Source organism: Euprymna scolopes, chromosome 29 (assembly GCF_053919585.1).
Source record: "Euprymna scolopes isolate OS-2025 chromosome 29, ASM5391958v1, whole genome shotgun sequence".
Taxonomy (NCBI): domain Eukaryota; kingdom Metazoa; phylum Mollusca; class Cephalopoda; order Sepiida; family Sepiolidae; genus Euprymna; species Euprymna scolopes.
The window spans coordinates 2,507,409-2,526,974 of NC_136510.1; the positions used below are offsets into that span (position 1 = coordinate 2,507,409).

Consider the following 19,566-nt stretch of genomic DNA (forward strand, 5'->3'; position numbering starts at 1 on the left):
TAATGTAGAAGAGTCCTAAAAATCCAGGGGAGGTAACTGCAATCGATCATTTTGACAAAATAGACTTATCTCCCTTGCTTTCGTTTTAAATCCGCATTTTTTAAAAATAAAATGTCGGACCATTATTATAGATGATTTTTTATAAACATTAGATCTAACACATCTTCTATGGGGTCGTTAATTATAAATGTTAGAATTTATACTAATTTCGACATAACATGTACGTAATAGTGGTTTCACCTGCAATGCGTTTGTTTCAAAATTCCTTAATCTGTACAAGCACCTATTCCATTCTGAAGAGACATTTTATTTTCAAATTCACATTTTCTCTTCTCGTGTGACATCACAATCATACGTCATTATTAAAGTCGTTGTATGGGTGCTACCTACATTTTTAAAACAAAGAAGTTTATTTTGTTTTGGCTGGGGATTGAGGATGAAAACTAATACGTGTAGAACAATGCATAAAAGGAGAAGAAAATAGGCTGAAAGTTTTACATCTAAATTGCAAGCGAGCGAATTAGTAGAGAGCAAAGAATTTAAGGCAAGAAATGAACAAAAAGCGAAAAAGAAGTGGTTTGAGAAGAAATGCATTGGACAATTCAGTAAAGATCTACCAGAGGCAGTGGACAAGGAAAAAACCTGGCGATGGTTGTCAAAATCTGACTTGAAGATTGGGACAGAAGCCCTGATATGTGTCACACAGGAGCAATCGCTCAGGGTAAATTATGTGAATTATCACATTGATAAAACGCTTGAAAGTTCACTGTTGACTGCATGGGCGGAAAGGTGAAAATGTAGCTCAAAAGGAATACAAGAGGCGTCATGACAATATTGCAAGAAAGGTCTATTTGGATATATCTAAGAACAGAAAGTTGAAATGCAGCAAAAAATGGCACAAGCATGTTCCAGAAGTAGGGGAGAGTAGTAATGTGAAGTTACTGTAAGATATGAATATCTAATGTGATAATGTGATTGAAGCAAGGAGACCAGATTGAAAAAAAGGAACACAAGGCAATAATCATTGAGATAGTAGTGCCGGCTGATGTGAATGTGGAGGAAAAAGAAAAGGAGAAGATCGAAAAGTACAAAAGACTTGAAAAAGGAGATAAAAAGGGTGTGGAAGTTGAAGAAAGTAGAAGATGTACCTGTTGTGGTGGGAGCCCTGGCGAGTGTGACAAAAGGATTTGACAAGTGGATTGACAAAATTAAGATCCATTGCAATGTTAGAGTACTTCAGAAGACTGCCTTGTTGAGAACCGCCAGAATCTTGCAGAAAGTACTAAAGGCCTAAGAAAACAAGATTCTGATAATCTATGTTCATTTTTTATGATCCTCCTATCAGTATAAAATCGGCAATAACAACAGCCAGACACAAAATGTGACAATAAAATAATAATAATACTATGTTATAAATAAAATAAAATAAAGTATTATTTTCCCTGTATTGAGTTCAAACACAAATGCAGCCTTCCACCCCTTTAATCAAAATGAATAAACTTATCCAAATATGCTAAGTAATGTTATTTCAGAATATATATATTGTTATGAGGGAGGGTGTGTCCATATTCAAAAACCTAGGAAATAAGAAAATAGACACCCAGACATGATCTACAAGTTCTAATATAACTCTTGTCCACTAAAAACTGTAAACCACCAGGGCCTGGTCGTACACAAGGTAAAAGAACTGTACACTAGCCCTAAGTCCCTGAGGCAACATTCTTAACTAGTGCAGTGCTGGATCCCTTAAAATGTAACCAGACACTTACATATTACTGGAACTTCCGCTCTGGTGCTCAAAGCGCACAAAACATGCATAACCCTAAGTCTGTGCGCTAGTACCTTTAGCACGCTGGCTGGCCATTAGTTGTCAGATGTTGTGGTTTGAGTTCTTCTCATAGGTGTTTTAGTGAATGGCTGGTTGTGGTGTCGTCACTGTAAATAACTGTTTTTCTAATCAAAGGAATTCAATAATAACTCACAGATCAATTTTTATAAACGAGAATAATTATTCACAACATGTGTGCAAAGGGAGTTAATTATTCAGATTCTTAACGGTTTCAAGATGCAGGATGTTTTCAACTTAGGTTTTTCAGACAGCTTCTCAGTCAGAGGAGGGAAAGATTTTCACCTTAACTCTTTTGAGGAGGTTATCTAGCTCTGGGCAAGAGCCCAAAGCCAAGGTGTGTCTGCTTTGATGGTCAACAAAAGTTAATTCATCATTTGCCAAACAGAATGTTTTTTATGGAACCCTAATTCCGGCCATCATCTCTTTGAGATTGGCATTTCCTCCTCTATCATTTGCAGATTACCCCGTTCTTCTATTGTCGTTCACTTCTCTTTTCTTTCCTCTTCCGAATCACTTTTCTTTCTTTTTTTCTCTCTCTCAAACCTCTGCTTTGCTCCAAAGAAACTTTATTATCACTATGCCGCTGGTCTTTCCATCTTTCAAGATAATTCTTATCACCTCGAAGTGGAGTCTGTCACTTTAACATAAAGCATGTGGATGTCAGCTAGACTTCCTGTCGCCAATGTCGACTTTACTTTGCTGAGAAATTACATTTCCAGTACTCTCCACCTCTTTCGATAAATATGGCCAAATAAATTTGTGTAATCAGAACAGTCGCCGTTGATTTCTTGCTTGCAACAACCATTGGTCTTTACTGGAATTTGGGGAGCAATAAGCCCTCCCAAGATCACTGTACTCTTCATACTCATCCAGTGGAGGTCTGGTTAGTGCTTTCTCCCCATGGTCTTCTATCCTCCTTGATCCCTTCATGGCTATGAACAGGACTTCTTTCTTAGAATTGAACGCCTGTGGAACTCTATTACGTTTACCTGCTTTCCAGCTGACTACAATCTGATTGTCTTCAAGTCCAACGTGAACAAGTTCTTGTTGAACCATTCCCCTAAGTAATCCAAGTTACAAAATTCCCACTAATGTTTACTACACTAAATTCACAATGACTGATGTATACCCATTAACCCTTATCCTCGAGTGGCCTCTGGGCCTTGATAAGTGGTGACCCCATGTAAAAAAAAAACACCATTTTTTTAGGAGGGGGTGCATAGTTAACTTACAATTTTGCAGTTTCAGTTTTCTTAATTTCCTTTCTATCTTATTTTTTTTTTTTCTTCTGTTGCAATTTCCATACAGTCGGTTGGTGTTTTTAGCTCATATCGGTTAGTTTCTGCATTCAAGGGTTTTCCTTAAGATTCCAGCTATTTTCAGCATTACTGTATAGGCTTAATCGTCCCCTTGATTCAACTTTCTCCTCGTCTTTTATCGAAATTCTTTGGCACAGTTCCTGGTGCTCCTTCAGTTATTGTTATTATATTGATTTTCTTAAAGTCCATATTACTTTCGTTTCTCTTACAAGTTCTACATATTTGTTTCGTTTTTATTATTATTGTTTTTATTATTATTATTATTATTATTATTATTATTATTATTGCTATTGCTGCTACTCACAGGCCATCATCAACAAATTCTCTTTAATAACAACCTGTGGTGTTCCCTGGAGTCTGAATAACAACAAGTCTCCCCAGATTTCCAGTACTCACTGCCTCTTTTAACAACATGTGTAAATTAGAGTGCATTATTGCAATAGCTGTTTACCATTGATTTCTTGTTGGTAGCAACCATCGGTCTACATTGGAATTTGGGTAGCAATAAGCTTCCCCAAGGTCTCAGTCCTCTTTGCACTCATCCAGTGGAGGTCTGGTTAGTGATTTCTTTCCTTGGTCTTTCCATTCTCCTTGACTCTCCTTGATTATTTGATGTGGTGCCAGGGTGCCAGTTTATACCAACACTACAACTATTATTATTATTATTATTATTATTATTATTATTATTATTTAAATATTAACTTACTCGCCTGTCCAGTGTCACAAAAAACATCATCGTAAACATTAATTAATGAGAAACGAATTACCTCCCTTTATAGTTGCTCTTTATCGGTTAAAACATCCTTAAAACCATTTCCTCTAAAAAAAAAAAAACATAACTGTCTGTTTACGGTTTCAAATTGGCTATTTTATTTTATTTTATTTTATAATTTTAAAAAATATCATGTTGAGAGAAGACTAAGTTTTTTATTTATAGTTTTTTTTAATTTAAAAACACGTGCAAGTGAATTAACATCTGTTCTTTTATAATTCATAAAAAAATATCCAGAAAAAAAACAGAATGTGTTGTGTGTTGAATTTTCATTGAAAAAAAATATCTTTTTTTTTAAATCAGCTTTAGCTTTAAAAGATTAAAAAAGAATTTATTAAAAAATTGTTTTAAATTTGTTATTTGTTTTATTTTATTTTTTATTCATCTTATTTATAATGTATTTTAAAAATTTTCAACTACCGTGGAATTTCCACGGGTTCTGATAGTTATTATTGTTATTATTATTGTTATTATTATTGTTATTATTATTATTATTATTATTATTATTATTATTATTTACTTTGTTTTTCATTTATTTTTTAATTATATTTTTAATCTTAGTTTTAAAATTTTAAAATGTACACCCAATGTGTAGGTGCAGTTAATTATATACATCAAGAGATTTATGGTGTTTTGCATGTGAACAGATACTGCCGAAATGTTTTTTTCTTAATTAAAAAAAAACACACAAAAACATCACCTGCTTTTTGTTGCTTTCACAAAAATAAATTGATTTACGTCTGTCATTTTGAAAGGTTCTTTTTCAGAGCAACCCACGTTTATCTCCCCTATAACCCCTCTCTCTCACATCTCTTTATTCCCTCCCCCCATCTCTCTCTCTCCCTCTCTCTCTGCCACGTTTATCTCCCTTATCTCTCCTTCTCCATCTTCCCACTCTCTTTCTCTCTCTCTTCCTCTCTCCCTCTCGTCTCCATCCTCCTTCAGCCCTCCCGCTCTCTCACCCTCTCTCTCTAACGCAACCAAAATTTGATTTCACCTGCGACTAATTTTCATTTTCTTTTTTTCATCTGCTTATGATCTATTTCTTTTTTTCATCTTATAATCTATTTTTTTCATCTTATGATCTATTTTTTTTTCATCTTATGATCTATTTTTTTTCATCTTATGATCTATTTTTTTTCATCTGTTTATAATCAATTTTTTTTCATCTTATGATCTATTTTTTCCATCTTATGATCTATTTTTTTTCATCTTATGATCTATTTTTTTCATCTGCTTATGATCTATTTTTTTAACATTGTTTAACCTTACGGATTTTTTTCTTCTTTTTTTTTACAAAGGAGTCACCACTTAGCAAGGCCCGAAGGCCACTCAAGGATAAGGGTTAATGAGTGTTCAGTGGTCAATGGGAACGTCATAGTAATCGTTAGTAGTGAAACTTGGTAAATTGGATTACTTAAGGGGATGGCTCATCAAGAACCTTATGCTGGACTTGAAGACAACCATATTGTAGGCAGTTGGAAAGCAGGAAAACGGAGCAGAGTTCCACAGACGTGCAGTTCTAAGAAAGAAACTTTGTTTATGGAATCTATGTTTACGTTTAAATTTAGGCACAGATAAAGAGTGGGGGAAATTAATGATAGTGGTTTCAGCTAGAGGAGTGTTTTTCGTAAGTCAGACCAGGGGGGATTATAGATTGGAGCTCAGACGAGCACTAGCCATGCGAATGACGATAAAGCAGAGAAAGGCTCACAACATCTCTTCTGTGGAAGAGAGGTTGTAGGAAAGAGGAAAAGGTACCCCCCACTAGGCTACAAAGTCTATTTTGAACTTTGTCAAGGCAGGATAAAGTGCTTCTAGCAGCTCCTGCCCAGATGTGGCAACAGTACTCCATCCTTGGAAGTAATTGACTCTTATACAGGTAGAGAATTGCATCAGCATTGAGATATCTACTGGAGTGGTAAAACGATCCACCATTTTCCCAGCAGCCTTGGCAACGGATTTCTTTCATTTCTTCTGTCCTCATTTCATTTCTATATTAAAAAATTTCATGATCACTTCGAATGATGAAGATCTTCCTAAGATTCCAATTTCTTTTTATGCCGTGCATAAAACCTTGGCATTTAATTATCTCTTTCCTCTCAGCTCTGTTTAATCCAGCATCATATGGAACACTAACTTCTACTAAGGTTGCTTCTTTCTCCTTCTTGTTCCATATCATGTATGAATTTCGTAGTCATAATGGATGGTGTATGGCTTAGTTCCAACTGTTCTTTCTAGTATGTGTTCTCAAGACTTGCTGCTGCGTTCAATATTCAAATTTTACAAATCGTCCAGTGGAGATATTCATGCACTCCATTATGTTGTATTCAATATAGTAGACGTTCCTGAATAGAACCTTACAGCTGGATGTCAGGTGACTCACACTTTCTACTTTTGTGTGGCACAACCTGCGCTTGTTGTGATTGCTGAGACCACTCAGCAAGTTTAGAGATGCATATGCTGTTTGGATTAAGTACTGATTCCTGGTGTACATTTACTGTTATATTTATATATTCAGAGAACACATCAACAAAAGTTACGGCCGTTGTTGATTTGCGACAGAGTCTGGAAACTGCATTCACTAACTGCTTGTTTGTGTCTGAGGGATCAGAGGATAGCCTTTCTTGCTAGTTTGTCAAATGCCTTTTTCAGATTAATAAAGACATGGAAAAGCTGCATTTTATGTTGGGGAAATTTCCAAATTCATTATATAGTCTGTGTTAAATCTACCAAGCATAATACTAAACTTACTTCTTAGCAAATATATTCAATCTTGTCTTTGTTTTTTTTTTATGGAAATCGCTCCAGTCAAAGCATAAAGCCACTGAATATAAGGGGATAAAAGTATACTACTTTAAGGTAAAAAACTAGCTAACTGTTAAAATTAATGTTTAAATATTAGATGGATAGTTAAAAATGTCTAAATGTTAGATGGATAGTTTAAAATGCCTAAATGTTAGATGGATAGTTAAAACTGTTTAAATGTTAGATGGATAGTTAAAAATGTTTAAATGTTAGATGGATAGTTAAAAATGCCTAAATGTTAGATGGATAGTTTAAAATGTCTAAATGTTAGATGGATAGTTAAAAATCTTTAAATGGATAGATTCCGACCCAGGAAATAACAATTCTTCCCTCTTTGTCAGAAAAATCGCTCATAGAATGTGAGAACTAAAGGACAAAATAAGGGAAGCGAGAGTTACAAAGTTGCCGAAAATAAACCCAAGATCCACTTTTTGCTCTTTAAATTCCCACAAACATCAATTAAACAATTGCATATTTAATGGTTAAACTAGTATCTCTTGTGCACTTTCTTTTATTAATACATGTTGGGGTGGGGTGGGCACATCAGTGGCATTTGATTCTTTTTTCTTTGCTTGCTACTCATTCTTTTTTCATTTTCTCCAAATTAGAAAGAAATTCCTATCACCCTTTTCAGCGGACAATTTCTTTCCGGCTGATTACCATATGATTGACTTCAAGTCCAATAAACAAGTTCTTATTAATTTCGCTATAAATTTCTCTGACACTGCTAAAAAAACATTCAAAACTTTTTCAAATAAAATAAATTGTTTCTATAGTATCCTCTTCATTTGACTGTAATTTAACTGTTGCTACAATTTGATCTCAAAAACTTTTAATCAGATTTTTTTTTAATTAGGAAACTTTTGTTGTTGCTCCACAGATATTGGGTTACCTACCATATCTGTTAGTATTCAACAATTTTTCACGATTTATTTAGGGTATTTTTGCACAGCTGATTCAGAAAAAAACCTCCAAATGTGAAGAAAATAACTTTTTATTTTTTGAAGGTTGTCTATATTTCTACAACTGATTTAGGGTATTTTTGCTGAATTAGAAAATGGCACCGTTCCTCTCCATCATGTTAGGTTTTTGTGCTAAGTTAATTTCTAAAAACAAATCAGGTTTTGTGAAAAATCGATTACATTTTTGCATCATTATCAGCTGATTTCTATCAACACATATCATCCTAAATATGTTTTTAAGTAAAGAAAATGTTTTACCAACAACGTATATTGATTACCTGATAGAAATATCGATTACTGTAAACTGAATTGCAGGCATCGATAAAGGTAACTTCACATAAATTGCATGTTGCTTCACCATTGGTCAAACTTCAGAGCTTGAAGTTTCGTTTTTTCGAACTCCTGGAATGTTCAGCAGCAGGAAGGTCTCTCTTCAGATTCCAACAGTAGTCAGCCATCATAACTGCGTCCCAGTGACCCTGATACCTGGTCATCTTTCTCAGGTCCTGATGGAATCTTTTGCTCTGGTTGTAACTGATTCTACCCAGGTTCTCAGGAAACCGGTCCATATGTGAAAATAGGTATTACATTTTGACGCTCGTGTTGCAGCCCAGGTTTCTGATAGCAGTCAGCATCAGCTGCTGACAAGTTCTCTGTAGTCTCTAGCCTTATTTTTGCCAAGTTCTTTACTAAAAGAACAAATGCTTTCCATGCTTCCAGTTCCACTTCATTCATTGAGTTTTCGAACTCTGAATTTCTGATGAGCTGCCGGATCTGAGGATGGTCAAAGATGTCAGCTTTCAACTTCTCCACGGTCGATCCTGGAAAAGCCTGGCACAAGTAAGTGAAGCAGTCACCATCCTTGTCTAGAGCCCTCATGAACTGTTTTATTAAGTCAAGCTTGAAGAGTATTTTTTTTTTTTTTTTACACAGTGGTCACCACTTATCAAGGCCCGGAAGCCACTCAGGGATAAGTGTTATTACAAGTACATTACGTAAGTGTGGAGATTTGATGAAGTGTTTACTTAAGGGGGCGGTCCATTAGGAATTTGTTAACGTTGGACTTGAACACATCCAAGTTGTAGTCAGGTGGGAAGCAGGCAGATGGAACAGAGTTCCACAGGCGTGCAGTTCTAAGAAAGAAGCTTTGTTCATGGAATCCACGTTTTGATCTAGGCACAGATAAAGAGTGGGAGAAATTTTTCACAGTGGATTCAGCTAGACGGGTGTTTTTCGTGAAAGATTGGCGAGGGGGGACCAGAGATTGGAGTTCAGACGAGCACCTGCCATGGAAATAACGAAAAAAAAAGGATAGGCTCGCAATGTCTCTTCTGTGGGAGAGAGGTTGCAGGGTAGAGAAAAGGGCATTCGCTCTCTGTACATCAGAGGATCATTAATGGTGTTCCATTCTTTGCAAGGCACCAATTTCTCCCACATAGGCCAGTTCTTCGTGTATGCTAAGCACCAATTTTTAGAAGATTTTGTGGTTTTATGAGTTTAAACTGATCTCTTTTCGACATAATCACCCAGAACTATCAAACTTGAATACTTTTGTCATTGAAATAATCATTTCCATTCAAAACATGCCATTTTACAACGTTTCGCTTGACGTAACTTCTGATCTTCTTCAGGTGTATCTTCAAGTTTGAAAGGACCGATGGTTTAGTGGATAAAGTACTTAACCCTAACCATAACCTCTGACCTTTTTCAGGTGTATCTTGCCAAACGCAGGCATCTTTCTGTTGAACTCTGGAATCTGCACAAAGTTTTAACAAACACCTTTATTTAATTCATGGGAGTAGCATGCTCTTGTTCTAATAATTTTTAAAAACTGCAAATGACACTCAAGATGAGAACAATTGTTCGAAGAATCGAAATAATGTAAAGTTATAGAAGGCGTTCTCATTTCGTTCTTCCTCTCGTCTGTTGACCTCATCAAAGTGCCAAACAAATTAAAGAAATACTTTGAACTCACGTTCTTTTGAGAAACACTTTTATTTCCTGTCTGTGCTTCCCATTATACATAATTTTTTTTGACAAGGCTGTCACCGGCTAGCGAGGAATCATTGTGATCTGCTCTCTTTCTTCTGCTGTTCATGCCGTCACGTCTTTCCCACTCCACTCTCTCTGTCTTCCTGCTGCTGCTGCTATCTCTGCATGACGTCACCAGTCCTGCTATCTTCAACTGCTCCTCTCTCTATTTCACTGCAGCGACTGCTGTTTACGCGATGTCGCTGCACATTATGATACAATAATACGAATAATCAATCCTCATTTAAAAAATTTAGAAACATGAATTTTTTTTCATGTTCGTAAACTTCTCGACCTAACATTCACTGGTAAACATGAATCGTCTTTGTTTTCTTTCCTGTTTCTTTCCAAAGTTTCTTTTTTATGTTTCATTTCGCTGACTTCTTTCTTCAGTGAAATTACTGCGAGTTCCGTTCTCACACCATTAATAAAAATGATCATATATTATTATAATGATATTAATTCAAAAACGAAGCTACATTAAAAGGACGCTGCTTTCATATTCTCGTCCAGGAATGCCACATTACCATCTTTAAAGCCAAATTTTGCGAATTTGGACATTTCCAAAGCAGTTTGACCTTCAAAACTTGTATTTGGCTCTTTTTTTTTTTCAAAGCGTAATGTACGGACTAAGTAAGGAAAGAATAAGCAAAATATTATAAAAATAATTACTGTTCGTCATGCAATATTTTAAATGTTTCCCTTTTTCTTTTGTTTTAACGCTTATACTTTGGCATGTATACTTCGATATGTGCTTTAACATCTGTAATTCACGTAAACATCTTTATGTTTTTGTTTTTATCTTTCTCATAGATTCCACCTGATATGGCAGAGGGCTCCGAAGTTTGATAATATCCACTTAAAAAAATCAAGCAACACAACAGCCGACGTTCTTTCAACCTGTTTTTAATAGCAACCATTTTGACAGCATTCAAAAGAAGAAATTTCAATTATCAAAAGAAAGAATTATAATTATCAAAAGAAGAAATTTCAATTATCAAAAGAAAGAATTATAATTATCAAAAGTAATAATTTAAATTATCAAAAGAAGCAATTGTAATTATCAAAACAGCAATTATAATCATCAGAAGAAAGAATTATAATTATAAAAAAAGCAATTATAATTACCATAAGAACAAATGAAGATTATCAAAAGAGAGAATTTGAATTATCAAAAGAACAAATTAAAATTATCAAAACAGAGAATTTGAATTATCAAAAGAACGAATTAAAATTATCAAATGAGAGAATTTGAATTATCAAAAGAACAAATTAAAATTATCAAAACAGAGAATTTGAATTATCAAAAGAGCGAATTAAAATTATCAAATGAGAGAATTTGAATTATCAAAAGAACGAATTACAATTATCAAAAGAACGAATTACAATTATTAAAAGAGAGAATTTGAATTATCAAAAAAGCAAATTAAAATTATCAAACGAGAGAATTTGAATTATCAAAAAAAGCAATTATAATTATGAAACTTTTCCTTTTTACATTTTCTTATCTTTGCGCATTTTCAAGATCTTTTCAAAAATAATGGATTTCTCCGGACGAGCATTCTTCTCTCTTTTCTTCCTTTTTTCTTTTAATCTATTTCTTCATTGACTATACGCCTGTGATAAGATGGTGGAACTGCTTGAAAGCACGGCTCACAATCGAAAACTTATAATGCATGAATTCACATCTTTGCTCCAAATATTTGTTGAAAATCAGAATACAATCTGATGACAACTCTGACTCGAGTAACAGTTTGTAACAAGAGTGTTCTTGATTATAATCAAGATTGTTATTTCATTTTTCCTTCTGGTTTCTGCTCCGTAGAAAGGACGACAGTGACAAGCAAGATATCGTCCCTTCTGTTTCATGATTATCCCCCCCCTTCAGTTGACGTGGAAGCCCCAACCGATTTTCTCTGTGCTTGTTTACATTGGCAATTTTTAAACCAACGCATTCCAGGTGAAAACATTGTTACGTACTTACATGTCATGGCGAAATTGGTATAAATTATTAAAAAAATATTACAAAAAAATGATCTAGTAGAAAAAAGTAATTACAAATAAAATAGAATTTATTAAATTATCGAGTTTTATTGTAGGTTTTAGCGTGGAAGAGTTCTGCAACCAATTCAGTATGACAAACAACGGAGATAACCCTTGACTTAAATTGACAAATTAAGGGTCCGCCATTTTTAAACCAACACATTTCAGAATGTAATCGTGGTTGATTTTTTATTAAAATATATATTTAGAACATCTACTTGATCATTTTTCGTAATTTTTGGAATTTATGCTAATTTCGCCATGACGCGTAAGTATGTAATGTTTTCACCTGAAATGTGTTGGTTTAAAACATCACCAATGTAAAGAAGCACTCTTTTCTCCATGTTAAGAAAGGTTTTCATGTCCGTTTGACCATGTCTAACTATTCAGCCAAATGAACAGTAAAAACCGGAAGTAAAAAAATGACTATATCCGCGTTCCCTTTTTAGACACTCTGCTACACACGCACATTGTATTTCCTCGGCGTTACCCGGGTGGAAACATATTTCTGGATGGAAGATTTAGAGAAAAATAATTCCAAATGTATTAAAAGTCATATCCTCTTTAAACAGAATGTTTACTTCTGAACCTTATTGCCACCTCCCATAATGTGGACAGAAATTGGATTTTGAGGAGGCATAAATATTATGCCGATTTAAGCTGTTAAGCAGACCAAACCTGCTCCCTGCATGCACAATAGAAATCTTATTAAGTTTAATTCAATTATTTACGGTATCGTTTGTTTATTAAATTAATTGAATAAACTTGTTTAAAATTATGACATGCATACAAAAATAGGGTCTTTTCTGTTTAATGGCCGCCATTATGGGAAATCTGCGGTAAATCTCGAGTTTTGCACTTAAGATGGCGGCCGACTATGAAGTCATCTAATCGTCTGTTATTTTAAAGCTTCAATTAATTTGTCTCCTCATTTACAGAAAACAACTTTCTATTAGAAAATATTTCCTTATTTTTTATTTTATTTTATTTATTTATTTTTTTCTTTTTCAGTTTTATTGTGAAAATAAAATCAGGCTTATAGTCAGCTAATGTCTTCCTTAATTTTATGCGGAGCGCTACCGGAAGCTGTGACAAAGCAAATCAGTTTCTTTCGCCTTTTTCTGTTATTCAGTATTAATTATGTATTAGAGACGTTTTTATAATGCTTGATTTTTTTTATTTTGATTTCAATAATTTCATGATATATATTTACTATAAAATTTCAAATAAAAAAAGCTTTTATTTTTTACTTTAATAAACATATATTTTTTTAGAAAATTTTAAATAAAATAAAACCTTTTTCTTAATGCTGTTATTAAAAATGCAGATTAAGACTAATTGTGTTATTTTTATCTTTTTATAATTTTGTTAATTTTTATCGTATACTTTTCAATAATGTCCTTTTCTTATATTTTATTTCAATAAACCGCTTATTATTACTGAATAACAAAAAAGCAAAAAAAAATATTTGTCTTGTCACCGCTTTCGGTAGCACTCCACAGAAAATTAGGGAAAACATTAGCTGGCTGTAAGCAAAATCACTTTTTATTTATTAATGGATCCGAAATATAACGAAATATAACGAAATATAACGAGTTAAAATAGCAGACGATTAATGGACGTAACTGTCGGGCGCCATTTTGAATAAAAAACCTACAGCTTTACCAAATTTTGTCATGAGCAAGATTATTTTTGCTCTTTGTTTTATCTTCTCATTTATTTTGGAACTTATACAGGATGCTGAATTTTGAAACAATTAAAAATCGTATTACGTACTTACGTTGGTATGTCAAAATTAATATAAATTGCACAAAGTTACGAAAAATGATCCAGTAAAAATTAATTATAAGTAAAACTAGAATTTATCAGATTATTACGTTTCGTCGTATGTTTGGGAGTTTTTAAAATCTCGTTATTTATGTGAGACTGACTTATCTCTCTTACTTTCCTTGACCTCCTCCATTAAAAAAATGAAAATATTCGACTATGATTTTTTTTTTTTCAAAAAATAGATCTATTTAGCACATTTTCTGCTCGATTATTTTTCGTTATTTTTGGAACTTATACTTATTTCGACATGACTCGTAACTACATAATAGTGCTTTTACCTGAAATGTGTTCTTTTCAAAATTCACTATGATGCACAAGCACCTTTATGTTTCGTGTTGCAACCCGGATTTAGAATTAGTAGTGAGATTAATAAAAAAAAAAGTATGTGTGTTTTTTTATAATTTCATTAAATTTTTATAGTGAAATTAACGTTTCATTGTCCCCATCGAATTTATTATATAGTTAATGTCCCCGACCAAATTTTAGTATAAATAAATGCAAATGTTAATAGTCATAAGAAATATATACTCTTCCTTAATCCTAAGTCCAAGTGGCAGCATAATAAATAATAGATTAAAAATAGGATGAAAATTGCGCAAAAAAAAAAAAAAAAAAAAAACATAAGCAGATGAAAATTCTTGCAGCTGAAGATTCCAGCATGTGAAATAAAAAGACATGAAATCTCATTCTAATATATAAAAACGATTTATTGATTATTTTCGTTAGTAAGAATAATGGAATGGGATGTATAGAGAAAAGATTAGCCATTGAAAGTGTTCCTGTGTGAAGACGTAGATTAAAGATTAGACAAGCCTGTTGAAAGAGAGAAGAGTTTAGTGTATGCGTGTTGAAGTCGGTAGGGCCTGGGCGAAGTCACGCTTCAACAGAGGGGTGTGCTGTCAGCAAGACCCGGGAAGAGAGAAAGAGAGGTAGAGAGAGAGAGAGAGAGGGAGAAGGAGAGAGAGAGAGAAAGAGAAAGAGGGAGAGATAGTATGTATGTGTGTGTGTCGCCGGTTCAATCTTTTATAAACTCGGTCACGTGACTGAAAATTGGCTTCATATTGGACAAGCCAGAAAGGAAGCGTGTTTCAAAATCTCCAACCGCGAGAATTCGTCCCTGTTTGTGTTTGTTACAATTTTCGTCTGCTACAGAATAAATAATTGCTCTATTAATGTTTCGCATTAAAAGGGAAAATTCAAAGGTCACTTTAAAAAGTGGCCTTTATACATGAACATATTTTGAAGTAAATTTAATTATTAAAACCACTTCTGTGTTAACATAATACCCGAATTATGTGCTCTTGGCCCATCACTTTCTGGGATGTAAGGGAGAAAAAGGAATGACAGATCTCTATCTTTATCTCTACTATTATATAAAAGTCACTCTGTGTGTGTGTATGCGCGTGCGTGTGCGCGTGTGTGTGTATGTGTGTATGAGAGTTCATTCCTCATAGGTTTCGAAACGGCTGAGCCTATCTTTTGCAAATTTCACACAAAGCTAATTTATATGTCTGGCAGTGTTCTTAGATATGTTTTGTACAGAAATTCATCCGATAAGTATCGAAAATCGAAAAAAAAAGGTTTTCTCTCTTATAGATAAAACGGAAGTATTTTTACAGAGGAATATTTTACGTTACACCGACAAGAGAGATACTAACATTTCAGCAAACCATTTTTTTCTTAAAAAACAACAAAAGAAAAAAAACAGATTTATTATAATCTGGAGATATAGCTTAGTGGTAGCGCATTCGACTAAACTACAGATCGAATGATCCCGTGTTCAAGCCAGGGCGTACCTTAACGATAAAAGAAGAGGTAGAATTTGAAATCACTGCAAGTCATTTCTTCGTTTGCATATTTCAAAGCTGAACATTAATCAAATGTAACTTTTCCAGGGCATTCATCGTCAAGCCCAAATATCAGCTGACGTGATATTGTAAACAAACACAGACGGAATTTGATAAATGACATTATTATTATTATTATTATTATTATTATTATTATTATTTATTTATTTATTTATTTATTTATTTATTTTACGAATTAGTCAACCAGGCAAATTATTCCTCGTAATATATAATAATCAATAGAGGATTGATTCTATAATAATACATACGCAATCTGTATAAATCAAAATATCATGTTTAAGCGTATTGTATGACCGGGCAACGCCGGGCTGTCAGCAAGTTGATAATTAAAAGTACAACTACGCCCATTACAAGTCTTTGTCAACCGTTCGTGACCTGTTGTTATTCCAAATACAGGAAGTCCCCAAATTAACCATTTATTTGGAAATAAAAATTCGCATAAAAATTGATGCTTAATTTTGGGACATCGTCTCTCTCTCTCTCTCTCTCTCTCTCTCTCTCTCTCTATATATATATATATATATATATATATATATATATATATATATATATATATATATATATATATATTCTCTCTCTCTCTCTCTCTCTCTCTATATATATATATATATATATATATATATATATATTTTTTTTTCCTCTTACTCTCTTTTTCTATCTATCTATCTATTTATCCACACACACATTATATATATATATATATATATATATATATATATATATATATATATATATATATATATATATACACTTGTGCCCGATATTATTCATACCCCCCTTTGAAAATTGAGTTTATTAGGTGTAACTTTTTAAGAATTTATTGTTTACGTCCATATTGATACATATTCTTAATAAACCTCTTCTGATCACTTTTGTCATTTTAAAATCTCGGGATACTTGTAATAAAAGAAATATACAGGTATTTATAAAATCTTCAATGTTAAAAAATAATCATACCCCCTTATTTTTTCAGTATTAATCGAGTTTCTGACTGTTTGTTTCCTGTTTGATTCTTATTTTGAATGCTTTTATACAACCTTTGATTAATTTCATTTCGTTTTTTGCATTTTTCAGAAATTAAAATGATATTAACTGAAAACCAAAAAAAGAATAAAAATTATTAGAATGGGGAAGAAAAAAGAGCTTAGTAATCATCTTAGGACTAAAATTGTGAATTTACATGAGGATGGTTTAGGTTACAAGTCAATTTCCAAGAAATTTGAGGTCCCTACAGCAACAGTACAGAGCATCATCAAAAAATCCAGAGCCACCACACAACAAACAACTTGATTGGTAGAGGAAGGAAAAGGAAACTGTCTGCTAGAGCCACCAGGAATATTGTAAGAAGTGTTAATGCAAATTCAACCACCACTACTAAGGACATTTTAGAAAATCTGGAGTCTTCTGGCATAAAACTATCAAGGCAAACATTGCAAAGGACTCTGCATGAAAATGCTCTGAAAGGAAGAAGACCAAGAATGACTCCATTGCACACCGGAAAACACCTTGCAGCACGTCTAAAGTTTGCTAGGACCCATGTGAATTCTCCAGAGTCCGTTTTCTCAAGTATTTTGTGGACTGACGAAACAAAAATTGAATTGTTTGGCCATATGGATGCTTCTTACGTTTGGAGGAAGAAAGGAGAAGCTTACAACCCAAAGAACACCATACCCACGGTGAAACATGGTGGTGGTAGCCTAATGTTTTGGGGCTCCTTTTCGGCTAGTGGTCCAGGTAGTTTGGTCAAGATAGATGGAACCATGAAGAAGGAGCAATATTTGGAGATACTCCAGAAAAACATTAGACAGGATGCGGAGAAGCTCCATTTAGGACCAAACTGGGTCCTTCAACAGGATAATGATCCAAAACATACTGCCAAAATAGTCAAGAAATGGTTTGAGGATAATCAAATTAATGTTTTGGAATGGCCTAGCCAGAGTCCCGACCTGAACCCTATCGAGAACCTCTGGCACATATTGAAAACTGAGGTTAAAAAGCTGAAACCTAGAAATTTGAGGGATTTGGAGAACTACTGCATTGAAGAATGGTCAAAAATCAGTGTTGATTCTTGTAAAAAACTTGTTGATAAATATCCAAAACGGTTACAGGCAGTTATTAAGAATAAAGGGCATGCTATTGACTATTAGTAAGAGAGGTATGAATAATTTTGAACTAGTGCTATTATTGTTTTTCTTTGTATAATGTTTCAAAGTTGCATAATGTATTTATTTGTTGAGTTTAAATTAAATGCTTATGCTTGATTTATTGTTTGAAATCCCTTTAATATTGTCTACCTTCTGGTTTGAGCAATATTCTTATAGAAATCTCAAAGATCCGAGGGGTATGAATAATATCGGGCACAAGTGTATATATATAAGTAAATTCTTGGTACAGCAAAATGGAAGGAGAAATTTCAGAGGAAACATAATTTAATTTAAATCAAAAAGATCAAAGAAACAAAAAAACGGGCAGGTGGAAATTTTAACAATATATATATATATATATATATATATATATATATATATATATATATATATAATTTTTTAATATGTTTATTACTGTGACATGGCAATTCAGTAGATACCATTAGTTTTACTTGAAATTCAATATTTCGATTTTCGAATTTCGCTACAATAATAATGTCTGTTCTTGGCCTTCGGGACAAGATCAAAGTGTAGTATCTGTTCTTCAGATGCTGCACTATTTCTTGTTCTCTTTCGGTGGAGGAGAAATCCTTCATGACTGAGACAATTTTTATTTTTGTACCCTTTCTCCACGTTAAAAAACGACCCTGGTGTCTAACTCTGTCCCGTGGGGAGGCATAGTAAATAGGTACAATAATGAAGAAGAACCCTTTTCTCCTTCAAACCCCAGAGAGTTAGTGATCAAGGGCGCATAACTCGTGCGTTGTGTTACCAATCTGAAACAGACAAAAGAAATAGAAACATAAAAACAATAAAAAGTAATTGGACTTTTAATGTTAGTTTTTAATCTATGAGTAAAACTCAATTTATAAATAATATCCTATTTAATTATAAAATATCTCAAGTTAATAATTTAAAAATTAATAAGATAATACAAGCAACTGTTGCATGCTGGTCCATATTTACATTTTCTTAATCAATTTTTTTGAAAAGTTAAATTGAATTTTGTTGTCATTAACTTACTTGGATAAAATTGAATAAACTTACAAAATATTTTTTATGAAAATATAATATAATTAACACCACAAAAACAGAAAGAAACAAATTACAACAAATAATTATTACCAAACGCAAAAAAAGTTACCCTTTTACTTACCTATATCAGTTTAAAGCGTAGATACTGATTGCAACATTTAGGATTTAATAGTAGGGCTATCCGACGTTGCCCGGAACCAATATGTAACATATTTCTATTAAAACTTCTGTCTCGTTTTCCCTCTCCCTTGGTCCATTCCCCTCTCTGGACACACACACACACATACACACACACACACACACACACACATACACACTCACATATACTTTTATAGATTGCTAGTCAGCCTAAGAGAAATGACTTCTTAAAAAAAACAAGGGTTATTTTTCTTTAGCAAGTGGCTTAAAAACATCCCTTCTGATAAAATCTGTGTCAATTGGGAGTCACAGAATGAATATGTTTCTTAATTTTAAATATTATTCATCCATGGTAAATATTTTATTAGTATTATCTTTTCAAAGTGAAATTAGCAAACATCTATCTAAGAAATTGACCACCATTTTGGAAGATGGCTCCCTTCTGATCCAGAACAGAAGATCGTGTCGGTATCTTCTGACAGTTTATGGTAAGCTGCTGGAAAAGTTGCCGAGGCAAACACTGGCCGATGATAAATTCAGAACGCTGGAAAAAAAAAAATCTCTAACACAAGAAGATAAGATGTACCCTAAGTTTAATTACATGAAATACTTTTTTTTTTCAAAGAAAGCATATTAAAATATTATTTTCAACAAATGGATGATAACATTCAATGCTACCAAGACTAAACTTCTTTCCTTTAACAATTATAATAAATCTTCTTCAACCACTGATACTCTACCTGGAAGCTCTTCATTCAAATTCCTTG

General features: G+C 33.3%; 1 protein-coding gene across 4 annotated transcripts in view; it reads left to right on the forward strand.

Annotated features, from left to right (window-relative positions):
* The window catches only part of LOC145252441 (uncharacterized), a 120,980-nt gene extending 106,742 nt beyond the window's left edge, over positions 1-14,238 (forward strand). For all 4 annotated transcript variants that reach the window (XM_080111840.1, XM_080111841.1, XM_080111842.1 and 1 more), the window contains one exon: positions 10,555-14,238. In XM_080111840.1, coding sequence (XP_079967966.1) covers positions 10,555-10,590 — 36 coding nt within the window. In that variant the 3' untranslated portion in view covers positions 10,591-14,238. The remainder of the gene's footprint in view (positions 1-10,554) is intronic.
* The last annotated feature ends 5,328 nt before the right edge of the window (positions 14,239-19,566 follow it).